This window comes from Scyliorhinus torazame, chromosome 5, assembly GCF_047496885.1.
Source record: "Scyliorhinus torazame isolate Kashiwa2021f chromosome 5, sScyTor2.1, whole genome shotgun sequence".
Classification (NCBI taxonomy): Eukaryota; Metazoa; Chordata; class Chondrichthyes; order Carcharhiniformes; family Scyliorhinidae; genus Scyliorhinus; species Scyliorhinus torazame.
Window position 1 is genome coordinate 150494675 of NC_092711.1, and position 26082 is coordinate 150520756.

Consider the following 26082-nt stretch of genomic DNA (forward strand, 5'->3'; position numbering starts at 1 on the left):
AGTATACAGGTACAGCAAGTAATTAGGAAAGCTAATAGAATGTTATTGTTTGTGAGGGGAATTGAATACAAAAATAGGGAGGTTATGTTTCAGTTATACAGGGCATTGGTGAGACCACATCTGGAGCACTGTGTACAGTATTGCTCTCATTTAAGGAATGATGTTAATGTGTTGGAAGCAGTTCAGAGAAGGTTTACTGGATTCATACCTGGAATTGGAGGCTGGTCTTATGAGGAATGATTGGACAGGCTGGGCTTGTGTCCGATGGAGTTTAGGTGACTTGATTGAACGTATAAGATCCTGAGGGGCCTTGACAGGGTGGATGTGGAAAGGATGCTTCCTCTTGTGGGAGCATCTAGAAATTGGAGTCACTTTAAAAGTAATAACTTGTCCATTAAAGGCAGAGAATAACTTTTTTCTCTCCGAAGGTTTGGAGTCTTTGGAACTCTCTTCCACAAAGGGCAGTGGAAGCAGAGTCTGTGAATATTTTCAAGGCAGATCTGGATAGATTCCTGTTCATCAAGGGGGTGAAAGGTTATCGGATGGGGGTGGGGCAGCAGAAATAGGAACAGGAGTAGACCATTCGGCCCTTCGAGTCTGCCCCACCATTCAATCATGGCTGATCCAACATTTCTCTTGGCCACTTTCCTGCCCTTTCCCTGTAATGCTTGATTCTCTCGCTGATCAAGAATCTATCTCAGCCTTCAATATGGACAAGGACTCTGTCCCCACAGCTCTCAATTCCAAAGACTCACAACCCTCAGTGAAGAAATTTCTCCGTATCTCAGTCTTAATAGGCACCTCGTTATTCTGAGACGGGTCCCTCTGGTCCACAGCTGGAGCAGGACTTCCCGACTCTTATACTCCAATCCCCTTGGAATCAGGGCCAACATTCCATTAGCCTTCCTGATTACCTGCTGCACCTGTCTGCCAGCTTTCTGTGTTTCGTGCACAAGTTCCCCCAAGTCCCTTTGTGTTGCAGCTTTCTGCAGTTTTTCTCCATTTAAATAACACTGATCTTTTGTTCTCCCTTCCAAAATCAACTTCACATTTTCCCACATTATACTCCATTTTCCAACTTTTTGCTCACTTACTTAACCTATCAATATCTCATTGCAAACTGTGTGTATCCCCCTCACAACTTGTCTCTGTGGAGTTGAGGTTACAATCAGATCAGCCTGGAACTTATTGAATGGTGCAGCAGGCTCGAGGGGCCGAGTGGTCTACTCCTGCTCCTAAGCCGTATGCTATCGTGTTCGTCATAATATTTTTTTCTTTAAATTTAGAGTGCCCAATTCATTTTCTCCAATTAAGGGCCAACTTAGTGTGGCCAATCCACCTACCCTGCACATCTTTGGTTTGTGGGGGTGAAACCCACGCAAACACGGGGAGAATGTGCAAACTCCACACAGACAGTGACCCAGAGCCAGGATTGAACCTGGGACCTCAGCGCCGTGAGGTAACAGTGCTAACCAATGCACTACCGTGCTGCTCTGCATCCGTCATAATGGATTGTAGCATTTTCCTTCCTACTGATGTCAGGTTAATGGGTCTGTGGTTCCCTGTTTTCTCTCTCTCCTTAAATATTGGGGTTACATTTACCACCTTCCAATCTGCTGGAACCAATCCAGCATCTATAGAATTTAGTAAGATGATCACCAATGTATCCACTATCTCTACAGCCACCTCTTTCAACACTCTGGGATGTAGAGCAGCAGCTTTTGGGGATTTATTAATTTTTAATCCAATAAATTCTCCAGTACTACTTTTTCACGAATACTAATCTCTTTCAGTCCCTCCTGCTCACTACTCCCTTGGTTCTCTTGTGTAACAGCAGAATCCAAAAGCTGTAATCAGGTGTGAAGAATTACTGCACCACTTTCCTGTGGATTTGTGTTCCTGAAAGGAATGTGTATTTGTTGCAAATATGTAATAATTTCTTCAATGCGAGCAATTGTCTGCCTATTGTCCAACCTTTTATTGTAATTTCCCAACCTACCACAGACAACCTGTCCCTCATACCTCAACATTTCCTTCTTTGAGAAAGACCCAGAAAAATTAAACAAAGAAACATATAACCACCATATCCCATCTTCATGGCAACGTGGCATGCTTTGGGGGGTTGCAAACAGAAATAGGAATTAACTATATTTTAACTTCCCACACATTTTCACTCTGTAACCCTTGTGAAATTGGAAATCACGTAGTCGCAACAAAGCTCAAAGAGCATCAGCCCACTGGAGGAAAAGTTGTGAGATCAGCCATTCCAGCAGAAAGAAACCCCGATCATCCCAATTGACAGGATGAATAAATTGCAGTCCGAATGAAATGGAGAGTAGAAACAATAACAGCACAATCCAATCCCTGCAATCAATTGTGAACTTGTTGGTGACTCAGCAGATGGGATGGATCATTCAACGTCTCCCCTAATCAGAGCAGGTGAATGGCCTCTCGGAGTGTGAACTCGCTGATGTCTCTGCAGGGTGGATAAATGTCGGAATCCCTTCCCACAATGAGAGCAGGTGAACGGCCTCTTCCCAGTGTGAACTCGCTGGTGACGCTTCAAGTGGGATGAATCACTGAATCCCTTCCCACACTGAGAGCAGGCGAACGGCTTCTCCCCAGTGTGAGCTCGCTCATGTTTCCACAGGGTGGATGAATGACTGAATCCCTTCCCACACTGAGAACAGATGAACGGCCTCTCCCCTGTGTGAACCCGCTGGTGTATCTTCAGGCTGGATAACTGAGCGAATCCCTTCCCACACTGAGGGCAGGTGAACGGTCTCTCCCCAGTGTGAATTCGCTGGTGTGTCCGCAGGGTGGATAAATCTCGGAATTCTTTCCCACACTGAGAGCAGTTGAATGGCTTCTCCCCACTGTGAACCCGCTGGTGTGCCTGCAGGTGGGGTGACTGAGTGAATTCTTTCCCACACTGAGAGCAGGTGAATGGCCTCTCCCCTGTGTGAATTCGCTGATGTGACTTCAGGCTGAATAATGCAGTGAATCCCTTCCCACACTGAGAGCAGGTGAATGGCTTCTCCCCAGTGTGAACCCGTTGGTGTGACTTCAGGCTGAATAACGCAGTGAATTCCGTCCCACACTGAGAGCAGGTGAATGGACTCTCCCCAATGTGAATTCGCTGGTGTGTCTTCAGGTTGGATACCTGAGTGAATCCCTTCCCACACTGATCGCAGGTGAACGGCTTCTACCCAGTGTGAACCCGTTGGTGTGACTTCAGGCTGGATAACGCAGTGAATCCCTTCTCACACTGAGAGCAGGTGAACGGTCTCTCCCCAGTATGAATTCGCTGATGTGACTTCAGGGTGGATGAATGTCTGAATCCCTTCCCACACCGAGAGCAGATAAACGGCTTCTCCACAGTGTGAACTTTTGCATGTGACTTCAGGCTGGATAATTCAGTGAATCCCTTCCCACACACAGAGCAGGTAAATGGCCTCTCTCCAGTGTGACTGCGTCGATGAATCTCCAGCTTAGATCGGACTCTGAATCTCTTCCCACAGACTTCACATTTCCACAGTTTCTCCATGTTTTGGGTCTCGTCGTAACTCTCCAGATCAGATAATCAGTTGAAGCCTTGACTACACACACAACACGTGTACAGTCTCTCCCCGCTGTGAATGGTGTTATGTTTTTTCCGGCTGTGTAACTGGTTAAAGCTCTTTCCACAGTCAGTGCACTGGAACACTCTCACTCGGGTGTGTGTGTCTTGGTGCTTTTCCAGTCACAATGATGTTTAAAATCGTCTGTAGCGAACAGAACAGACAAACATTTCTCCTTCTCGATTCAAAGGCCGATGATATTCAGGCCCCGACGAACCGAGCGACTCTGGCAGATCAAGATGTGACTTTTGAGATTTCTGTCTGTAATTCCTCCTCTTCTAATATCCTGTAAAAACAATTTACAAAAGACATTATTGTCAGTAAAGGATAGAAACTCAGAACAGACAATTTTTATTTCTCTGTAACATTTTATCCTCTCTCACTCTGCAAAAGCTGTAAATCTCCATCCCACACACTCTCCCTCCATTCTCACACTGCTCCACAACGAGTGAAGAAATCCCTCCTCATCTCTGCTTTCTCTCCATTTTCCTGCCTGTTATCCATAACCCTCGACTCCCTCGTCATCAGAAATCTGTCTGGGTGGGAACCATGTGATGCGGTGCAGGAGTAGCTGCTTTTCCGCAGATTCTGATGCCACTCATCTAGAATCCGTAATTTATCCTGATTGCCCGACACTCATCTACCTGATCCTTGAATTAATATTTGTTCTCATGTCTCTGGAAGACATTGGGATTAGGTAAGGCAAGATTAAGAAATCCGTCGATAAAAGAGGGAAGGTTGATTCAGTGGAAATGGAGCTGCCTTTTCAACATGGCGGCCTGACCCTCAGGAGGTCTCTCGACCCCGCGCTCTCAGGGACTCTCTCGGAGGTCGACTGCCGACATTCTCCGTGTTATTGACCAGCGGCTGAGTGAGCTGATTCAATACCTCTCATTGAGCTCATGAGGCCGAGCTGCAAAACACCATGAAGAGGCTCATTGATCCCGGGGCTGCGAGGGAGACCGGGAAAGTGAAGGACGTAGGAGGGAATATGGTCTTGGAGCCGAAGGGTGAGAATGGGGAGTTTTGGGACTTCTATAGCAAGCTGTACGAGTCAGAACCCCCTGCCGGGGCGGGGGCGATGAGGCAGACCTTAGAGGGGTTGGAGTTCCTGAAGATGGAAGAGGAGCAGGTGGAGGCCCTGGGGGCCCCAATTGCACTGGTAGAAGCATCCTTCACTTTCCCGGTCTCCCTTGCAGTCTCCTGCTTCCTCAACTGGTGCCCTAGCATCCTGCTCGCCTTCTCCCCCTACTCATACACCACCCTTCTTACCCTTCTCAACTGCCCCAGCGCCTTTCCCGTAGATAGAAGCCTAATGGATGGCTGTGTCTATTCGGAATCCTGGATATCCGTTATCCCTTCTTAGTTCCCAAATAACAGAGATCAAGTCTGTGCTTTTTGGCAAAGTTCAGTTGAACTTTGTCAGCTTGTGCCACTGGTAAACTTTGTTTGTCAACACAAGGTTAGGTCAGATTGATTGTCTTTAGCAAATACAGTAGTTGAGTTTTCATTCAATTACAAATTGTGATAATTCTTCAAATTATAATACACAGTATAAAATGACTGAGTGATTTAAAAAAAAGAAAGATGGCGATTTAGCAAAAGCAAGTAAAGGAAATAGGTTTCAGAAAGTGATAGATAGAGGGACTGGAGGTGATGCAACTGGGCAAGGTCCCTGGTCTGGAGGGGTACCTGGTGAAATTTTATAAGAAATTCTCTGAGGTATTGGGGCCAGGGGTGGTAAGGGATTTTAACGAGGCAAGGGAGCTGGGAGTGCTCTCCCAACGTTGTTGCAGGCTTCGATCGCCCTCATTTTGAACCAGGAAAAGGACCTTGAACAATGAAATGAAATGAAAATTGCTTATTGTCACAAGTAGGCTTCAAATTAAGTTACTGTGAAAAGCCCCTAGTCGCCACATTCCGGCACCTGTTCGGGGAGGCTGGAACGGCAATGCGAGTCATACAGACCGATTTCCCTGCTAAATGTAGATGCCAAACTATTGGCTAAGATCTTGGCCTCGAGAATAGAGGATTGTGTCCCAGGGGTGATAGGGGATAACTAGAGGGGTTTGTGAAGGGGAGGCATCTGGCGGCCAACATCAGGAGGCTACTCAATGTGATCACGATACCTCCAGAGGGACGAGAGATAGAGGTGGTGGTCGCCATGGATGCAGAGGTCTTTGATCGAGTGGAGTGGGACTATTTGTGGGAGGTCCTGGGGCGGTTTGGATTTGGACAGTGTTTTGTGGACTGGGTCCGGTTGTTATACCATGCACCGGTGTCGTGTGTACCGACAAACCAATTGAGTTCAGATTATTTCAGGTTGCACGGGGGGACGAGGCAGGGGTGCCCGCTCTCCCTACTGCTGTTTGCCCTGGCTATAGAACCATTTGCGATGGCACTGAGGGCGTCAGGGGATATTGGGATGGTGGACAGTATGAAAGAGACCATTCGTTTAGCCAGACAAATAAATGTGTCAAGCTGAGGGAGCAAACGGTGTAAATGTGTTAGAGAGAGACCTGGGCCAACCTTTCCGGAGTCTGCACCCTCCCTGTAATTACTTCCTTTTCCTTCAGTTGCTGCAAGTGACCAATTGAAGGTGAGAATGAGAAAATAAAGTGTTTTACTCACAGATGTTGGAGACAGGAGAGCATTTTAGTCTGTGTGAGCTCAGTCTCCATTCACACAAACGCGCGCTGATTGGCTGGAGAACAAAAGTCCTTCCGGTTCTAATTCTTCCCATTGGTCAATACCTCAGCAGGAAGGTCAGGGGTGGGCCTTCTGTCGCACATGCACAGCCTCTCCTCTTTCTTGGACATGCGCAGTCCCGTGCAGGGGGAGGGGAAATCATCCAGAGGCTTCTCGCTCTCGCCGCAGCTGTCAGCCGGAGCCGTCAGGCGGTTGCCTGGAAACCTTGCCTCGAGGAGGGGGAACAATGAGTGGGGAGGAGCTGCAGTGTCCGCGCGCCGGACCTGCGCACTGGAACCGTGAGACATCTCCGCGGATTCCTTTGCGTGCGCCGGAAGAGTTGGTGATCCCCTATCCAATCAGCTCCCCCTGTTGTCTGAAGGCAGAAGCTGGACACTGAGCAAAACTGGGACCTCACAGACGAAAAACGTCCTCCTGTCTCCAACATCTGTGAGTAAAACACTTTCTTTTCTCCTCCTTTCTATTCCTTTTCTCATTCTGACCTTCAATTGGTGACTTGCAGCAACTGAAGGGAAAGGAAGTGAATCCAGGGAGGGTGCAGACTCTGCAAAGCTTGGCCCAGGTCTCTCTCTCTCTCTTAAAGACATTGACATCCTTTGCTCCCTCAGCTTGACACATTTATTTGTCTGGCTAAAAGGATGGTCTCTTTCCCAATGTTCACAATTAAAGGACTGGTTTCTCCAGGCAATGGCTGACATTTAAGGGGACAGTAAATTAATACCAGACAGAGAAATGTCCAGTGTTGTTATATGGTAGAGATTAGATATATTATTTATAGTTATGTAATAACGTACATTTATTATTATTTCTAGCCTTGTAATATTGTACTGTAGTTATGTAATATATTTCCGGTTATTAGTCCACGGGGACCAGTGGGGTGTGGGAGTCATTGAATATATTCACGGATGAGTTGGACAGATTTTTAATAAATTGTTATGTTTTAATTCGTTTTGAAACAATGAGTGCAACAGAGTAACAGAAAAAATTGTGGGAAATGGGCACAGAGCAGAACAAGAGATATTGCCAACATAAATCCAAGCAACACATTGCAGAATTAATTTGGAACAAGATATTTGAGGGATGAAATGCCAGATCAATTGAACAACCAGTTAACAGGTTAAAGTAGTGAGTGGGGAAAGAACGTAAGATTATATCACAATTCATAGATTATTATAGAATTTACAGTGCAGAAGGAGGCCATTCGGCCCATCGAGTCTGCACCGGCTCTTGGAAAGAGCACCCTACCCAAGGTCAACACCTTCACCCTATCCCCCAAACCCAGTAACCCCACCCAACACTAAGGGCAATTTTGGACACTAAGGGCAATTTATCATGGCCAATCCACCTAACCTGCACATCTTTGGACTGTGGGAGGAAACCGGAGCACCCGGAGTAAACCCACGCACACGCGGAGGATGTGCAGACTCCGCACAGACAGTGACCCAAGCCGGAATCGAACCTGGGACCCTGGAGCTGTGAAGCAATTGTGCTAACCACAATGCTACCGTGCTGCCCGACCAATCCACTTAGCCTGCACATCTTTGGGTTGTGGGGGCGAAACCCACTCAAACACGGGGAGAATGTGCAACCTCCACACGGACAGCGACCCAGAGCCGGGATCGAACCCGGGACCTCAGCGCCGCGAGGCTGCAGTGCTAATTCAGTTTGTAAACCCAAAAATATTACAAACAGACTAACAGCATAATCAAATTAATATGGTACAAAGTCTTACAACACCAGGTTAAAGTCCAACAGGTTTGTTTCGATGTCATTAGCTTTCGGAGCACTGCTCCTTCCTCAGGTGAATGAAGAGGTATGTTCCAGAAACATATATATAGACAAATTCAAAGATGCCAAACAATGCTTGGAATGCGACCATTAGCAGGTGATTAAATCTTTACAGATCTTTACAAATTAATATGAATCACACAACATAGATGACATAGAACTCCTATAGTGCAGAAGGTCATTTGCCCCTTCAAGTCTGCAGTGAGCCTCAGAAAGAGCATTTCACTTTAGCCCACGCCCCATCCTATCTTCGTAACCCGGTGCATTGATCATGGTCAACCCACCTAACCTACACATCTTGGACACTAAGGGGCAAATTAGCGTGATCAATCCACTTTCACTGCACATCTTTGGACTGTGGGAGGAAACCAGAGCACCCGGAGGAAACACACATAGAGATGAGGAGAATATGCAAACTCCACACAGACAGCCCCCCAAGACTGGAATTAAACCTGGGTCCCAGGCGCTGAGGTAGCAGTACTAACCACTGTGCCCTACTCCGGGCCTAAGTTAAATTGAATTCACTCATGGAAAGCCCAGGAGGAACAAGTAAGTCAAATTGGAGCCTATGTATTTGAGATAGATTAACTGCCGCCATTAGTTAGGCGACAGAGAGAACAAGAACAGATTTTCACGCCACAATCGGGCGTGCGCCATTACCCCCTCCTCCAACTCACTTTACACCACAGGCACCAAAGTCTCCTCAAACTGCTCCTTTCACGGATAAAAGCCCCGTCTGTACCAGAGTAGGATAAAGTCAACAACACATAAACCCTCCCATAATAAGAAAAATACAAAAGAATCACCAACACAATAGATCCAAGGGGACATTCCTCAATAAGACTGAGGACCCGGAGGGTTAACCCCACGGCCAGACTGTCGTTACCCTCAGGATACCTTCTCCAAAATGAGAAGAAAAGAAGGGCCAACAAGGGAATGGGGATCGAATGTCCCTCCCACATTTTAGACCCACCTGTGAAGACCTACATCCACCATCCACCCTTCAACAATGGTGCCACTCGGTTTTGCCATGATTAACGCTCGGATAATAGAAGACAACGGATAATAAGCACACGGCACATCTACCATAACTGAGATAAGATAATCCGAGTCCCTGCAACACTTGAGGAGAAGATATTCAATTGCGCTCACAGAATAACAACTCCCTTCAACAGGATAAAAGATAACAAATTCAGACAACGAAACAGTGATAAGGAAAGAGTCCAGATTAGAGCCTGAGTTAGTCTGAGCTGCAAACCATCCCTCCAAATCCTTGCGCTTCATGGATTTAATGAAGGCAAAGGCAGTAGTCGGATTATCGAAAGTCTTGACGGAGTTGTCGGATACAATTTTCAGGGTCGCTGGTAAAGCGACATAATTCACTCCCGCAGCCTTGAGTTCCCTTCAAACTTCATCGAAGCCTCGATGCTTCGTTTGCGTTGCTGTTGAAAAATCCTGGAAGAAGGAAAATCCTCGTTCCTTATGGAGCCAGGTCCCACCTCATCTTACCCGTTTCCAGGACCTACTGCTGTCTTTCAAGTTGTGGAAGTGAATGATTACAGGCCTGGGATGAAAACTGTCCCTCAGCCTCAAAGACAGGATCCGATGCCCTTTCTAATTTGAAACACCCAGACTTCACATCCAGCTTGAGAAAACGTGGCAGCCGGTCCTCGAAGAACCTAACGGGAGCCTCACCCTCCACACCTTCTGGCAGGCCGACGACTCGGATGTTCTTTCTCTGACCCTCGGTTCTCCAAGTCCTCCAGGCTTCTCCCACGCCACTCAGCTGGTTCTCCAAGGATTTAATTCTTGCCTCCGCCGAGGAGGCATCTCGCTCAATGTTCAGGATTCTCTCTTCCGGATCGTCGAGCCTCTTCATGGTGTTGTTCAGCTCGGCCTCCTGAGCTGACAGATATTGAGTCAGCACACCCAGCCTCTGGTCAAGAACACGGAGAATGTCGCTGACATAGATCGGCCAATGATCCCACAGAATAAATGAGCAGGTTCGATGGGCCAAATGGCCAACTGCAGCTCCTATTTATTGTGATCTCTGTGCCCAGGACAGGAAGCAGTGAGCATGGATCTGTCAATCAGCCTGAATGAGCACCTTCAGGAGAATTGGGAGGGTGAATGTTAGATACAGCAGAGTGAGAATGGAGGGAGAGTGTGTGGGATGGAGATTTTGGGGAATGAGAGAGGAAAGAATGTTATCTAGGAACTAGAATTGTCTGTTCTGAATTTCTATCCTGTATTGACAGTGATGTCTTTTGTAAATTGTTTTTACAGGATATTAGAAGAGGAGGAATTACAGACAGAAATCTCAAACTTCATGTCTCAATCTGGCTGAGCCTCTTAATTCCTTGGAACTGGATATCACCGGACTTTGAATCTCGAAGGAGAAATGTTTGCTCAATCTGTCGGCTTCAAAAGATTTTAACCATCAGTGTGACTGGAAAAGCACCGAGAGACACACAACCGAGTGAGAGTGTTCCAGAGCACTGACTGTGGAAAGAGCTTTAACCAGTTACACAGCCTGAAAAGACATCACACCATTCACAGTGGGGAGAGACTGTACACGTGTTCTGTGTGTGGACGAGGCTTCAACTGATTGTCAAACCTGGAGAGACACCAGGACACCCAAAACATGGGGAAACCGTGGAAATGTGGGCACTGTGGGAAGGGATTTAGTGCTCCATCTCAGCTGGAAGCTCATCGACGCAGTCACACTGGGGAGAGGCCGTTCACCTGCTCTGTGTGTAGGAAGGGATTCATTCAGTTATCCGCCCTGAAGTCACACCAGCGAGTTCACACCGGGGAGAAGCCGTTCACCTGCTCTCAGTGTGAGAAGGGATTCACTACTTCATCTAACCTGCTGACACACCAGCGAGTGCACACTAGGGAGAGGCCGTTCACCTGCTCTCAGTGTGAGAAGGGATTCATTGCTTTATCGAACCTGCTGACACACCAGCGAGTGCACACTGGGGAGAGGCCATTCACCTGCTCTCAGTGTGAGAAGGGATTCACCACTTCATCGAACCTGCTGACACACCAGCGAGTGCACACTGGGGAGAGGCCGTTCACCTGCTCTCAGTGTGAGAAGGGATTCATTGCTTTATCGAACCTGCGGATACATCAGCGAGTTCACACTGGGGAGAGGCCGTTCACCTGCTCTCATTGTGAGAAGGGATTCACTCGGTTATCCAGCATGCAGATACACCAGCGTATTCACACTGGGGTGAGGCCGTTCACCTGCTCTCAGTGTGAGAAGGGATTCACTCGGTTATCCCACCTGCAGAGACACCAGCGAGTTCACACTGGGGGGAAGGTGTTAACCTGCTCTTCGTGAGAGAAGGTATTCAGATATCCATACACCCTGCAGAAACACTAGTGAGTTCACACCTGGAAGAAGCCATTCACCTGCTCTGAGAAGGGGAGACATTCAGTGATCGGTCCCAACTCCGGAGACACTAGCGAGTTAATTCTGGGGAGAGACCATTCATCTGCTCTCAATGTGGGGAGGGGTTTTGTGATTTGTGACTCCAACAAGTTCACAATAAATTACAGCTGTTGGCTTCGCTGTTATTGTTTCTGCTCTCACTGACATCCAGGACTGCATTTTGTTCATTCTGACATCTGGTGAATGGTGATGATTGGAGGGTTTCTTTCTGCTGGACTGGCCGGTCTAACACCTCTGCCTCTGGTGGGCTGACCATTTTTGAGCCTTGTTGCGATTACCTGGTTCCAAGTTTGTCGAGGAGCACAGAATGAAAAGGTGTTTGCACGTTGGAAGATATTTAGTTCCCAAAGCAGCCATGTTGCCATGAAGATGGGCTATGGTGGTTACAGGGTTCTTTTGTCTAGTTTATCTGGGTGTTTCTCGCAGAAGGAGGCTGTCATGGTATGAGGGGCAAGTTGTCTGTGGTAGATTGGGAAATTACAAGAAACATATCACTGAAAGTGGCAACGCAGGTGGATAAGGAGCTAAGAAGGCAGACGGCATGCTTGTCTTCATTGGTCGGGGCATTGAGTATAAAAATTGGCAAGTCATGCTGCAGCTGTACAGAACCTTAGTTAGGCAACACGTGGAATATTGCCGACAATTCTGGCCACCACATTACCTAAAGGATGTGGAGGCTTTGGAGAGAGTACAGAGGAGGTTTACCAGGATGTTTCCTGGCCTGGAGGGTATTAGCTGTGAGGAGAGGTTAGATAAAGTCAGATTGTTTTCACTAGAGCGACGGAGGTTGAGGGACGACCTGATAAAAGTTTACAAAACTGAGTGGCACGGACAGAGTGGATAGTCAGAAGCTTTTTCCCAGTTTGTAAAAGTCAATTACCAGGTGACATAGGTTTAAGGTGCGAGGGGCAAAGTTTAGCCAAGATGTACGAGGGACGTTTTTTACAGAGGGTGGTGAGTGCCTGGAACTCGCTGCCGGAGGAGGTGGTGGAAGCAGGTACGATAGTGACGTTTAAGAGGCATCTTGACGAATACATGAATAGGATAGGAATAGACGGATACAGACCCTGGAAGCACAGAAGGTTTTAGTTTGGTCAGACATCATGATCCGAGCAGGCTTGGTGGGCCGAAGGGCCTGTTCCTGTGCTGTACTGTCCTTTGTTCTTTGTTGTTCTTTGAATGCCGATAGACAATAGACAGGCAACCACTCGCATTTTATTTACATAAAATATAGATTCCTTTAAGAAGCAAAAATTAAACAGCAAAATGAAGCTATCGTGGCTAACAAGAAAAGTTAAAGATTCCATTAGATCAATGGAGGAGATAATATAGTAGCGAGCCTGAGGATTGGGCACTTGTTTTAGAATTCAGCAAAGGATCAAGAAACTGATGAAGAGAAAATAGAATATGAGAGCAAACTGGGGAGAACTGGAAAAGCTTCTATAGGAATGTGAAAAGGAAAAGATTAGCAAAGACCAATGTGGGTCCATTCCAGGCAGAGACAGGAGAGTTTATAATGGGGAATAAGGAAATGGCAGAGAAACTAAACAATGTGTGTCTGTCTTCACAGAGGAAGATACAGAAATTGTCTGAAAAATATCAGAGAACCAAGGGACTAGTGAGCAGGAGGAACTGAAAGAGATTAGTATTAGTGAGAAAGTAGTACTGGAGAAATTAATGTGGTTGAAAGTTAATAAATCCCCAAAAGCTGCTGCTCTCCATCCCAGAGTGTTGAAAGAGGCGGCTGTGGAGATAGTGGATACATTGGTGATCATCTTTCAAAATTCTATAGATTCTGGAATGATTCCTGCAGATTGGAAGGTGGTAAATGTAACCCCACTATTTAAGGAGGGAGAGAGAAAACAGGGAACCACAGACCCATTAGCCTGACATCAGTAGGAGGGAAAATGCTACAATCTATTATAAAGGATGTGATAACATATGAATTAGGAGCAGGAGCAGGCCACTCGGCCCCTCGAGCCTGCTCCACCATTCAATAAGTTCCCGGCTGATCTGATTGAAACCTCAACTCCACAGAGGCCCCTTAGAAAATACGTCTGAGGAAATAGTAAGAATATTCTTTATTATTATAATCTTTATTATTGTCACAAGTAAGCTTACATTAACACTGCAATGAAGTTACTGTGAAAATCCGCTAGTCGCCACACTCCAGCACCTGTTCGTGTACACAGAGGGAGAATTCAGAATGTCCAATTCACCTAACAAGCACGTCTTTTGGGACATGTGGGAGGCACCCGGAGGAAACCTACGCAGTTTTGGGGAGGACGTGCAGACTCCGCACAGGCAGTGACCCAAGCCGGGAATTGAACCCGGGTCCCTGGAGCTGTGAAGCAACAGAGCTAACCACTGTGCCTTCATGCTGCTGTGTCAGTTATGGGGAACAAGGAAATGGCCGAGGAGTTAAACAGATATTATGCATCAAGATACTTCGAATATCCCATTAATATTAAAGAATACGGAGGGAGCAATTAAGTACCATCACTGGAGAAGTCGTATTGGACAAACTAATGGGGATAAGATAAGTCCCCTGGATGGCTGCATCCTCGGATCCTAAAAGAAATGGCTGCAGGGATAGTGGATGCATTGATTGTAATTTTTTAAAAATCCTTGGATTCTGGAGCAGTACCAGAGAACTGGAAAACTGCCAATGTGACAACCCCCCGATTCAGAATGGGAGGGAGGCATAAAATGAGACACTATCGGACGATTAGCCTGACATTTATTATTTATTTGTTTTTGTTTTTTTTAGCTTAACGTTTATTATTGAAAAAATGTTGGAATAAATGAGGAAGTAATAGCAGCACATTCAGAAAATCTGAAGATATTAAGGCTGAGAGATTTTTAAAAAAATGTAAATTTAGAGTTCCCAATTCATTTTTTCCAATTAAGGGGCAATTTAGCGTGGCCAATCCACCTACCCTGCACATCTTTTGGGTTGTGGGGGCGAAACCCACGCAAACACGGGGAGAATGTGCAAACTCCACACGGACAGTGACCCAGAGCCGGGATCGAACCTGGGACCTCGGCGGCGTGAGGCAGAGAAAATCCCTCTCAGAGAAAAAAGTTCTCCTCTGCCTTAAATGGGCAAGTTATTACTTTTGAAGTGACTCCAATTTCTAGATTCTCCCACAAGAGGAAACATCCTTTCCACATCCACCCTGTCAAGGCCCCTCAGGATCTTTCACGGTTCAATCAAGTCACCGAAACTCCATCGGATACAAGCCCAGCCTGTCCAATCATTCCTCATAAGACCAGCCTCCAATTCCAGGTATGAGTCCAGTAAACCTTCTCTGAACTGCTTCCAACACATTTACATCATTCCTTAAACGAGAGCAATACTGTACACAGTGCTCCAGATGTGGTCTCACCAATGTCCTGTATAACTGAAGCATAACCTCCCTACTTTTGTATTAAATTCCCCTCACAATAAACAATAACATTCCATTAACTTTCCTAATTACTTGCTGTACCTGTATACTCGCCTTTTGTGATTCATGCTCTTGGACACCCAGATCCCTCTGAATCTCAGAGCTCTGCAGTCTCTCACCATTTAGATAATAAGCTTTTATATTCTTCTGGCCAACATGGACAATCACACCTTTTCCCACGTTCTCCAATTGACAGATCTTATTCCACTCATTTAACATCTACCTTTGTAGCCTCAATATGTCCTCTTCACAATTTACTTTCCTACCTATCTTTGTATCATTGGAACATAGGAGCAGGAGTTGGCCATTCAGCCCGTCGAGCCTGTTTCATCATTCAATACGATCATGGCTGATCATCCACTTCAATGTCTTTTCCCCCACACTATCCCCATATCCATTTGTGTTATTGGTATTTAGAAATCTGTCTCTGCTTTAAACACACACAGTGACTGAGCTCCCACAGCCCTCTGGGGTAGAGAATTCCAAAGATTTACAACTTGTAGATCTCTGTAGATCAAACCATTGCCCCATTCTATCCCCATATCCCTGTCAGTTTATTTCCCTCAAAAGCCCATCCAATTTCCCTTTGGAAACATTCCAACGTCTCTACTTCTACCCGCATCATAGGAAGTGGCTTCCAGGTATTTCCCACTTTCTTCAAATGCAAATGAGTCTCAGAGAGCACAGAAAGAGGCCATTCTGTCCATTGTTCCCATGCTAGCTCTTTGAATGAGTTATCTAATTAGTCCCATCGCCCGGTGAGTTTATTTTTCTACAGAATCTGTCCAGTTCCCTTGTTAAAGTTACAGTTGAATTTACTTCCTGCACCTTTGTCAGGCAGTGAATCCCAACAACTCGTTCTGTTTTAAATCGAATAATTTTACGATATGCTGTTTGGATTTTCACGGGGGATTTGAAATGGAGAGAAAGACATGGTTGTTACACAAAATCAAGACTTGGTCTTTATGAGTGATCTTCATGAATGGGCAGAGTGTGAAATACCCAGGTTTGCGGTGCCAAGGTGCCAGTCTGGCAGTGCCAAGGTGCACACGTTCCAGGGGCTGGGCTGGGGAGCCACCCTGCCCTATCCCTGACCACTCAGGGGCCTCCAATGGCCCGGGAACCCCTCAGGTACCGTGATGCCTGGCCCATGTCTGTGTGGGCCAATACTAATCGGCGTCCATGTGACCGATGGGGACTCGGACTCTCCTGCGATCTAACTGGCGCACTTGGATTCGCGCCTTGCTCATCGTGGCCATGAGATTGTGCCCTGATTCTCATTTGCTGTAAAAATGTCAAAGGTTAATTGCTGTGTATGTAAAGAACGTGCAATGAAGATAAATGTACTGGCAAGAGAGACCTTCAAGTTCTGATTAGCCACAACATTTGAAACTGTATGAATAAGGGATTGTATAGAATCGGATAAAGGGTTAGTATGAAACAGTTCTATTGTACTCCTGTCTAAGATAATGAGAGAAGGTAGAGTCAGTAATTAGGAACCAATTAAATTAATCCAGTGACCAAATTGACCAATTATGTTACAACAGGCCCAACTCTGACGTGAGGTAATGGTCACTTTGGGGATAAAAGTAGAGGTTCTGAAGGTCTTCCTTGCTGGCCAAGTAATGAAGACTCCCGAGGCCGAGTTCCAAGGAAATTACTGTCAAAGAAGGAGCCAGAGAGGGTTACGCTTCTACAGACTGACCACCCACATGAAGTTGTAAAAGTCAATGTCTTTTGTTCAGTAAACCTTATTTATTTAATAAACCTATTTTTAAATCTACTATCCAGAGAATTCTGCCTTTGTCTTAATTGGTTAATTTATTAAATGGTAGGTTGGGTGGTGTGGCTGAAAACAATTAATTTCCAGAAAACAAGATCAGATAACCGAAATCTTCAATTTAAAAACTTGCATTTCTATAGCGCCTTTCACAACCACAGGATATCCCAACGTGCTTTCCAGTCAATTAAATATTTTTGAAGTGTCACTGCTGTAATGTAGGAAAAGCAGCAGCCAATTTACACACAAGATCCCACACACAGCAATGTGATAATGAGCAGATGATGTGTTTTTGGTGATGTTGATTGAGGGATAAATATTGACCAGGACACCGGGGATAACTCCCCTGCTCTTCTTCAAAATAGTGGCTGTGGGAACTTTTACACCCACCTGAGAGGGGCAGACAGGGCCTCAGTTTAACATTTTATTTGAAAGAAGGCTGTTCTGACAGTGCAGCACTCCCTCAGTGCTGGGGTGAGAAATGTTGGATGTGATTTTTGTCTTCAGGTGCCTGGACTGGGATTTGATCCCACAACCTTCTGACCTAGACTTAGTGTCAGCCATGGCTCAGTGGGCAGCTCTATCGACAATTCAAAGTTAGAAAGGGAAAGTTACCCTTTAAACGCCCACCCTTTGCTTCCAGTGCCCAAATATAATAATAAAAACCCCAGTATAAATAACATATTTGACTGACAAATGTTGAAGTGTTGATTTAGAGATACAAGTTTTAACTTCCCATTTGAGCCTCGGGCACCTTTCTGTCTCTATTGCTCGTGTCAATGACAGGCAGGAGCTGAGGACTGAATTTAGCTGAGAATAACGGGACCTGCACCCCAGTTGAGAAACTGCCAAGGATGTCGCACTAATGGAGGACTGACTGGGAAATGGGCCTCCAACCAATTGTTATATTGATCACTCAGAGCTAAAGAGAAACCCGTCTCTTTAAATACATATACAGGGAAGAGGCTGCAATGAAATCTGTCCCTTTTAACCTGCACAAAAGCAGGAGGCTCAGATTCACAGACTGCAGGAGGAGTCCATTCAGCCCATTGTGTTCCTGCTATCTCTTTGAAAGGACTCTCTGATTTATTCAACTGCTCTGCCCTTTCCCCACATCCCTGTAAATTCTTCCCTTTCAAGTATTTACTCTTTGGTAATATACAATTGAATCTGATTTCAGACAGATCAGAACAACTCACTGTGTCAAAAAATAAAATAAAATCTCATCTCCCCTCTGGCTCCTTAGCCAATTACCTCAGAGAGACTCACTTTCTGTTAAAGAGCCTGTCAACCCATGAAACAAAACATGGTTAAAAGACAACCAGAGTAAAAGATATTCACAATATTCTGGACCCAAATAGTTTCTCTTTAATTCATCTGGAGCTTGTTCCCTGCCCTCTTTGTGGAACACCTCCGCTCAGTCCACAAGCATGACCCTGACCTTCCGCTCGCTGCCATTAGAATTCGCCACCTTGCTCTCAGGCTCACATTTCTGCCCTCGGCCTGCTGCAATGTTCCGGAGAAGCCCAACACAAGCTGGACGAACAGCCCCTCATCTTCTGATGAGGCACTTTACAGCTCTGGACTCAACATTGAGTTCAACAACTTCAGACCGGAACGCGCTCCTCCATTTTGATTTGTTTTTTTTACCGGGTGCCAGTCTGCATCACTTCCAGAAGGAGCTGTCCTTTATTCTGCCATTAACATTTACTCTGGACCAATGCTTTGATTCTTTACGACAACCATTACCTCTCCCTTTACCTTTTGTTCCAGGACATTTTTGTCATTTAATCTCAGCCACCCTCGAACCAGTCCCTGACTTTCTCTTTTGTTCTGCCTGACCCTCCCCCAATGAACATTCACCTGAAGAAGGAGCAGTGCTCCGAAAGCTAGTGTTTGAAACAAACCTGTTGGACTTTAACCTGGTGTTGTAAGACTTAAACTCATTCGTGGCAATACACAGGATTCCCCAGGTTCATTGTTCTTTGGGACATTCCTGTCAAACCAACTGTTCACCCACGACAGAGTCTGATGGCCTCTGTCCGTCGATGAGAGGTTAGCTGCACATCAATATCATAGCTCTGTTCTTCTGCATAAGGAGCTTGGCAGCGGTTAGAGAGAGAGAGAAAGAATGCGGTTCTGAATAGTTACATACAAGAAGGCTTTGGAAATTGACCAAGAGAGGTCATGAAAGTTGCCACCGAGGCAGGCTTTCGAAAACGGTTATGAACGAATATCCCCAACAGAAGAAAAATTGCTTTGTTAAATGGAAGTATTGCCTTTGCCTGTTTGTGTCAGGGGAAAGAGAGCTGCATGTTCACGTAAAGTGTTGCTTAATGAGAACTGACACCTTACATTTAAGAAACTATATGTAATGGGGGGGGGGGGAAGGTTAAAACTACAAGAAGTATAACCAAAGCAGGTCAGCATGTGAGGAGAGGATAGAGGTTAATAAGATGAGCATACAGGACCAGTCTGACGACGATGGCGGGGAAAGGAAACATGAAAAATCAAATTGTAAGGTGACTGTTGGAGTGAAAGTTGGGCATGAGGTTAAGTGTTATCAGAGATTGGACTTCCGGTGATGGTAGGCGGGGATATAAAGAGGAGGAGACTAGGTAAAGTAATTATTGGCCCTTTGGAGGATGAAACTGGTGAGGTAATAATGGGGAACACAGATGGCAGAGGTAGTGAACCAATATTTTGCCTCTGTCTTCACAGTAGAAGATAATAAACATTTTCCAAAAACTACAGTAAATGCAGGGGAACTTGGTGTAATAAACATCACTAGGGAGACGGTATTGAATAAACTGATGGAATTAAAGGCAGATAAGTCTCTGGGACCTGATGGCCACATCCTAGGGAATTAAAGAGATCATGGATGCATTGGTTATGATATTAAAGAATTCCCTGGAAGAGTCCTGTGGATTGGAAATACGCTAATGTAACTCCCCAACTCAAAAAGGGAGAGAGGCAAAAAGTAGGAAACTATTACCAATTAGCTTGACCTCTGTGGTGGGGAAGTTGCTGGAATCAATCATTAAGGATAGATGACTGAACATTTGGAAAGACAAAGCTCAATCTACCATTGTCGGCATGGTTTTATGAAGGGAAGTCATGGCTGACAAACTTGCATGAGGTCTTTGAGGACGTAACCAGCGAGGTGGATGATGGGGATGTGGTATGTTATGGCTGGCATGGTAGCACAGTGGTTAGCACTGTCGCGTCACGGCGCCAGGGACCCGGGTTCGATTCCTGGCTTGGGTCACTGTCTGTGAGGAGTCTGAGTGAGTTTACCCCGGGTGCTCCGGTTTCCTCCCACAAGTCCCGGAAGACGTGCTTGTTAGGTAAATTGGACATTCTGAATTCTCCCTCAGTGTACCCGAACATGCGTGGAGTGTGACGACTCGGGGATTTTCACAGTAACTTCATTGCAGTGTTAATGTAAGCCTACTTGTGACACTAATAAAGATTATTATTATATCTAGACTTCCAGAAGGTGTTAGAAAAGGTGCTGCATAAAAGATTGATCCAGAAAGTTAGATCGCAGGGGGTTGGGGGTAGAAAACTAGATTGGATTGAGGATTGACTGACTGACAGAAAGCAGAGGGTTGGGATAAATGGGTCCTCCTCTGACCGGAGAACTGTAACTGGTGGGGTGCCGCAGGGGTCAGTCCTCAACTGTTTACAATCTATATAAATGATCTGCAAGCAGGGACAGAGTGCAACATTGCAACATTTGTGGATGATACTAAAGCAGGTGGGAAAGCAGGCAGTGAAGAGGAGATAACAGTGTTACAGACGGATATGGATAGGCTAGGAGATTGGGCCAAATATTGGCAGATGGAGTTTAATGTAGATAAATGTGAGGTTATCCATTTTGGCCGAAAAAAATAGAATGACAATTTATTACCTAAATGGAAAGCAGATTCAAAATGCTTCTGGGCAGAGAGATCTGGGTGTCTTTGTTCATGAATCGCAGAAAATCAGTATATAGGTACAGCATGCAATTAAACAGGCAAATGGAATTTTAGCATTTACTACAAAAGGACTGGTGTATAAAAGTAGAGAAGTGTTGTTGTAATTGTCTTGGGTGAGACTTCCGGGTGCGGCGATGACCAGCTGAGTCGCACGTTTCGGCAGCTCCCTGTGAAACGGACTTTTGGGCTCTTGATAGGAGCCCCAACGGCAATTTTGACGGCTAAAAACACTGTGTGGTAAACCAGAAGGGAATCCCCCCTGGATACGGATGGAAAAAGGAGGAGAAAGTGGCCAGATTGCAGTGGATCCTTTAGAACAGCGGCAAGGAAGGCAAGCAAAAACCAAGATGGCGTCGGAAGGTGGCAGTTTAACATGGGGCCCTGAACAACAAGAGTTCTTGAAATGCTGTGTGGAAGAGATCAAAAAGGAAATGAAGAAAGAGCTGTTGGCCCCGATACTACAGGCGATCGAAGGGCTAAAGGAGGAACAAAATACCCAGGAGCGGGAGCTTCGGGTCGTGAAGGCAAAGGCAGCCGAGAATGAGGACGACATACAGGGCCTGGTGGTGAAGACGGAGACGCAGGAGGCACATCAGAAACGATGTGTGGAAAGGTTGGAGGCACTGGAAAACAACGCAAGGAGGAACAACCTGAGGATTCTTGGTTTTCCTGAAGGTGTGGAGGGAGCGGACGTCGGGGCATATGTGAGCACGATGCTGCACTCGTTAATGGGAGCGGAGGCCGCGGCGGGTCTGTTGGAGGTGGAGGAAGCATACCGAGTGATGGCGCGAGGACCGAGAGCAGGAGAAATTCCCAGAGCCATAGTGGTGAGATTCCTCCGTTTTAAGGATAGAGAAATGGTCCTTAGATGGGCGAAGAAAACTCGGAGCAGTAAATGGGAGAACGCGGTGATCCGCGTTTATCAAGACTGGAGTGCGGAGGTGGCGAGAAGGAGGGCGAGCTTTAATCGGGCCAAGGCGGTGCTTCATAAAAAGAAGATAAAATTTGGAATGCTGCAACCGGCAAGACTGTGGGTCACATATCGAGGGAGGCGCCACTACTTTGAGACGGCGGATGAAGCGTGGACTTTTATTGTGGAAGAAAAACTGGAATGAGCGGGTTATTAAAAAGAACGTTCGAACAAAGTGGTGGGGCGAATGTGGGGGGCAAAGAGGAGTTTTATGTACTAATCCTGCGATGTGGTAACTTTTCACTCTCCCACAGGCGGTGATGGGGGGGGGAGGGGAGGTGGAGGAGATGGGGTGTTGGCCATTGGGGACGGGGCCAAGGGAGAAGCGCGGGCTTGGTTCCCGCGCTATGATAATCATGGCGGGAATAGAGAAGCAGGAAGGAGGGGGCGTCGCACGGTGCGAGCCGAGGTCACGGGGGGAAGCCGAGGTCAGCCAGAGTTTGCTGACTTCTGGGAGCAACATGGGGGGAGTAATTACGCTAGCGGGGGATCTAGCGGGGGGTGGGAGGGGGGAATTACTGGGTTGCTGCTGCTGGGGAGAGGGGGGAAGCTGGTATGGGAGAGGATGGGCGGGGGGGCACCGCCTGGGGGAGATATAGCTGCGTGGGAACCGGGTGAGGAGCTGGAAAAAGGTGATGGCTAATTGACAAGGGGGGGGGGGTAGGAAGCCCCCCAACTCGGCTGATCACGTGGAACGTGAGAGGGCTGAACGGGCCGATAAAGAGGGCACGGGTACTCGCACACCTTAAGAAACTTAAGGCAGATGTGGTTATGTTACAGGAAACGCACCTGAAACTGATAGACCAGGTTAGGCTACGCAAAGGATGGGTGGGGCAGGTGTTCCATTCGGGGCTAGATGCGAAAAACAGGGGGGTGGCTATATTAGTGGGGAAGCGGGTAATGTTCGAGGCAAAGACTATAGTGGCGGATAACGGGGGCAGATACGTGATGGTGAGTGGCAAACTACAGGGGGAGACGGTGGTTTTGGTAAACGTATATGCCCCGAACTGGGATGATGCCAATTTTATGAGGCGGATGCTAGGACGCATTCCGGACCTAGAGATGGGAAAGCTGATAATGGGGGGAGATTTTAATACGGTGTTGGAACCAGGGCTGGATAGGTCGAAGTCCAGGACTGGAAGGAGGCCGGCAGCAGCCAAGGTACTTAAAGATTTTATGGAGCAGATGGGAGGTGTAGACCCGTGGAGATTTAGCAGACCTAGGAGTAAGGAGTTCTCGTTTTTCTCCTATGTCCATAAAGTCTACTCGCGAATAGACTTTTTTGTGCTAGGTAGGGCATTGATCCCGAAGGTGAGGGGAACGGAGTATACGGCTATAGCCATTTCGGATCACGCTCCACACTGGGTGGACTTGGAGATAGGGGAGGAAACAGGAGGGCGCCCACCCTGGAGAATGGACATGGGACTAATGGCAGATGAGGGGGTGTGTCTAAGGGTGAGGGGGTGCATTGAAAAGTACTTGGAACTCAATGATAATGGGGAGGTCCAGGTGGGAGTGGTCTGGGAGGCGTTGAAGGCGGTGGTTAGAGGGGAGCTGATATCAATAAGGGCACATAAAGGGAAGCAGGAGAGTAAGGAACGGGAGCGGTTGCTGCAAGAACTTTTGAGGGTGGACAGACAATATGCGGAAGCACCGGAGGAGGGACGGTACAGGGAAAGGCAAAGGCTACATGTAGAATTTGACTTGCTGACTACAGGCACTGCAGAGGCACAATGGAGGAAGGCACAGGGTGTGCAGTACGAATATGGGGAGAAGGCGAGCAGGTTGCTGGCACACCAATTGAGGAAAAGGGGAGCAGCGAGGGAAATAGGGGGAGTGAGGGATGAGGAAGGAGAGATGGAGCGGGGAGCGGAGAGAGTAAGTGGAGTGTTCAAGACATTTTATAAAAAATTATATGAAGCTCAACCCCCGGATGGGAGGGAGAGAATGTTGGGCTTCTTGGATCGGCTGGAATTTCCCAAGGTGGAAGAGCAGGAAAGGGTGGGACTGGGAGCACAGATCGAGGTAGAAGAAGTGGTGAAATGAATTAGGAGCATGCAGGCGGGAAAGGCCCCGGGACCGGATGGATTCCCAGTCGAATTCTATAGAAAATATGTGGACTTGCTCGCCCCGGTACTGACGAGGACCTTTAATGAGGCAAAGGAAAGGGGACAACTGCCCCCGACTATGTCTGAAGCAACGATATCGCTTCTCTTAAAGAAGGAAAAGGACCCGCTACAATGTGGGTCCTATAGACCTATTTCCCTCCTAAATGTAGATGCCAAGGTCCTGGCCAAGGTAATGGCAATGAGAATAGAGGAATGTGTCCCGGGGGTGGTCCACGAGGACCAAACTGGGTTTGTGAAGGGGAGACAGCTGAACACTAATATACGGAGGTTGTTAGGGGTAATGATGATGGCCCCACCAGAGGGAGAAACGGAGATAGTAGTGGCGATGGATGCCGAGAAAGCATTTGATAAAGTGGAGTGGGATTATTTGTGGGAGGTGTTGAGGAGATTTGGTTTTGGAGAGGGGTATGTTAGACGGGTGCAGCTGTTGTATAGGGCCCCAGTGGCGAGCGTGGTCATGAATGGACGGGGATCTGCATATTTTCGGCTCCATAGAGGGACAAGGCAGGGATGCCCTCTGTCCCCATTATTGTTTGCACTGGCGATTGAGCCCCTGGCGATAGCGTTGAGGGGTTCCAAGAAGTGGAGGGGAGTACTTAGGGGAGGAGAAGAGCACCGGGTATCTTTGTATGCGGACGATTTGCTACTATACGTGGCGGACCCGGCGGAGGGGATGCCAGAAATAATGCGGATACTTGGGGAGTTTGGGGATTTTTCAGGGTATAAATTGAACATGGGGAAAAGTGAGTTGTTTGTGGTGCATCCAGGGGAGCAGAGTAGAGAAATAGAGGACCTACCGTTGAGGAAGGTAACAAGGGACTTTCGTTACCTGGGGATCCAGATAGCTAAGAATTGGGGCACATTGCATAGGTTAAATTTAACGCGGTTGGTGGAACAGATCGAGGAGGATTTCAAGAGATGGGATATGGTATCCCTGTCAATGGCAGGGAGGGTGCAGGCGGTTAAGATGGTGGTCCTCCCGAGATTCCTCTTTGTGTTTCAGTGCCTCCCGGTGGTGATCACAAAGGCTTTTTTTAAAAGGATTGAAAAGAGCATCATGGGTTTTGTGTGGGCCGGGAAGACCCCGAGACTGAGGAAGGGATTCTTACAGCGTAGCAGGGATAGGGGGGGGGGCTGGCACTACCGAGCCTAAGTGAGTATTATTGGGCCGCTAATATTTCAATGGTGAGTAAGTGGATGGGAGAGGAGGAGGGAGCGGCGTGGAAGAGATTAGAGAGGGCGTCCTGTAGGGGGACTAGCCTACAGGCTATGGTGACAGCCCCATTGCCGTTCTCACCGAGGAACTACACCACAAGCCCGGTGGTGGTGGCTACACTGAAGATTTGGGGACAGTGGAGACGGCATAGGGGAAAGACTGGAGCCTTGGGGGGGTCCCCGATAAGAAACAACCATAGGTTTGCCCCGGGGGGAATGGATGGGGGATATGGAATGTGGCAAAGAGCAGGAATAACGCAACTGAAAGATCTGTTTGTGGATGGGAAGTTCGCGAGTCTGGGAGCGCTGACCGAGAAATACGGGTTGCCCCAAGGGTATGCATTCAGGTATATGCAACTGAGGGCTTTTGCGAGGCAACAGGTGAGGGAATTCCCGCAGCTTCCGACACAAGAGGTGCAGGACAGAGTGATCTCAAAGACATGGGTGGGGGATGGTAAGGTGTCAGATATATATAGGGAAATGAGGGACGAAGGGGAGACTATGGTAGATGAACTAAAAGGGAAATGGGAAGAAGAGCTGGGGGAGGAGATCGAGGAGGGGCTGTGGGCAGATGCCCTAAGCAGTGTAAACTCGTCGTCCTCGTGTGCCAAGCTAAGCCTGATTCAGTTTAAGGTATTACACAGGGCACATATGACTGGAGCACGGCTCAGTAAATTTTTTGGGGTGGAGGATAGGTGTGCGAGGTGCTCGAGAAGCCCAGCGAATCATACCCATATGTTTTGGTCATGCCCGGCACTACAGGGGTTTTGGATGGGGGTGACAAAGGTGCTTTCAAAAGTAGTAGGGGTCCGGGTCGAACCAAGCTGGGGGTTGGCTATATTTGGGGTTGCACAAGAGCCGGGAGTGCAGGAGGCGAGAGAGGCCGATGTTTTGGCCTTTGCGTCCCTAGTAGCCCTGCGCAGGATATTGCTAATGTGGAAAGAAGCCAAGCCCCCGGGGGTGGAGACCTGGATAAATGACATGG

General features: G+C 47.2%; 2 protein-coding genes across 3 annotated transcripts in view; one reads left to right on the top strand and one right to left on the bottom strand.

Annotated features, from left to right (window-relative positions):
* LOC140417969 (uncharacterized) overlaps nucleotides 1–26082 on the bottom strand; it is a 79443-nt gene that overhangs the window by 49951 nt on the left and 3410 nt on the right. The window contains 1 exon segment of the mRNA XM_072501400.1: nucleotides 2414–3509. Within this exon segment, the coding sequence (XP_072357501.1) occupies nucleotides 2414–3509 (1096 nt within the window).
* The window catches only part of LOC140422063 (uncharacterized), a 28587-nt gene continuing 8901 nt past the window's right edge, over nucleotides 6397–26082 (top strand). The window contains exons 1-2 of one of the 2 annotated variants that reach the window (XR_011947241.1): nucleotides 6397–6758; nucleotides 10404–11714. The gene's annotated coding sequence lies outside the window, so the exon portion shown is untranslated. Of the gene's footprint in view, nucleotides 6759–10403; nucleotides 11715–26082 lie in introns of those variants that run through there. The other variant, XM_072507056.1, reaches the window with a different exon arrangement.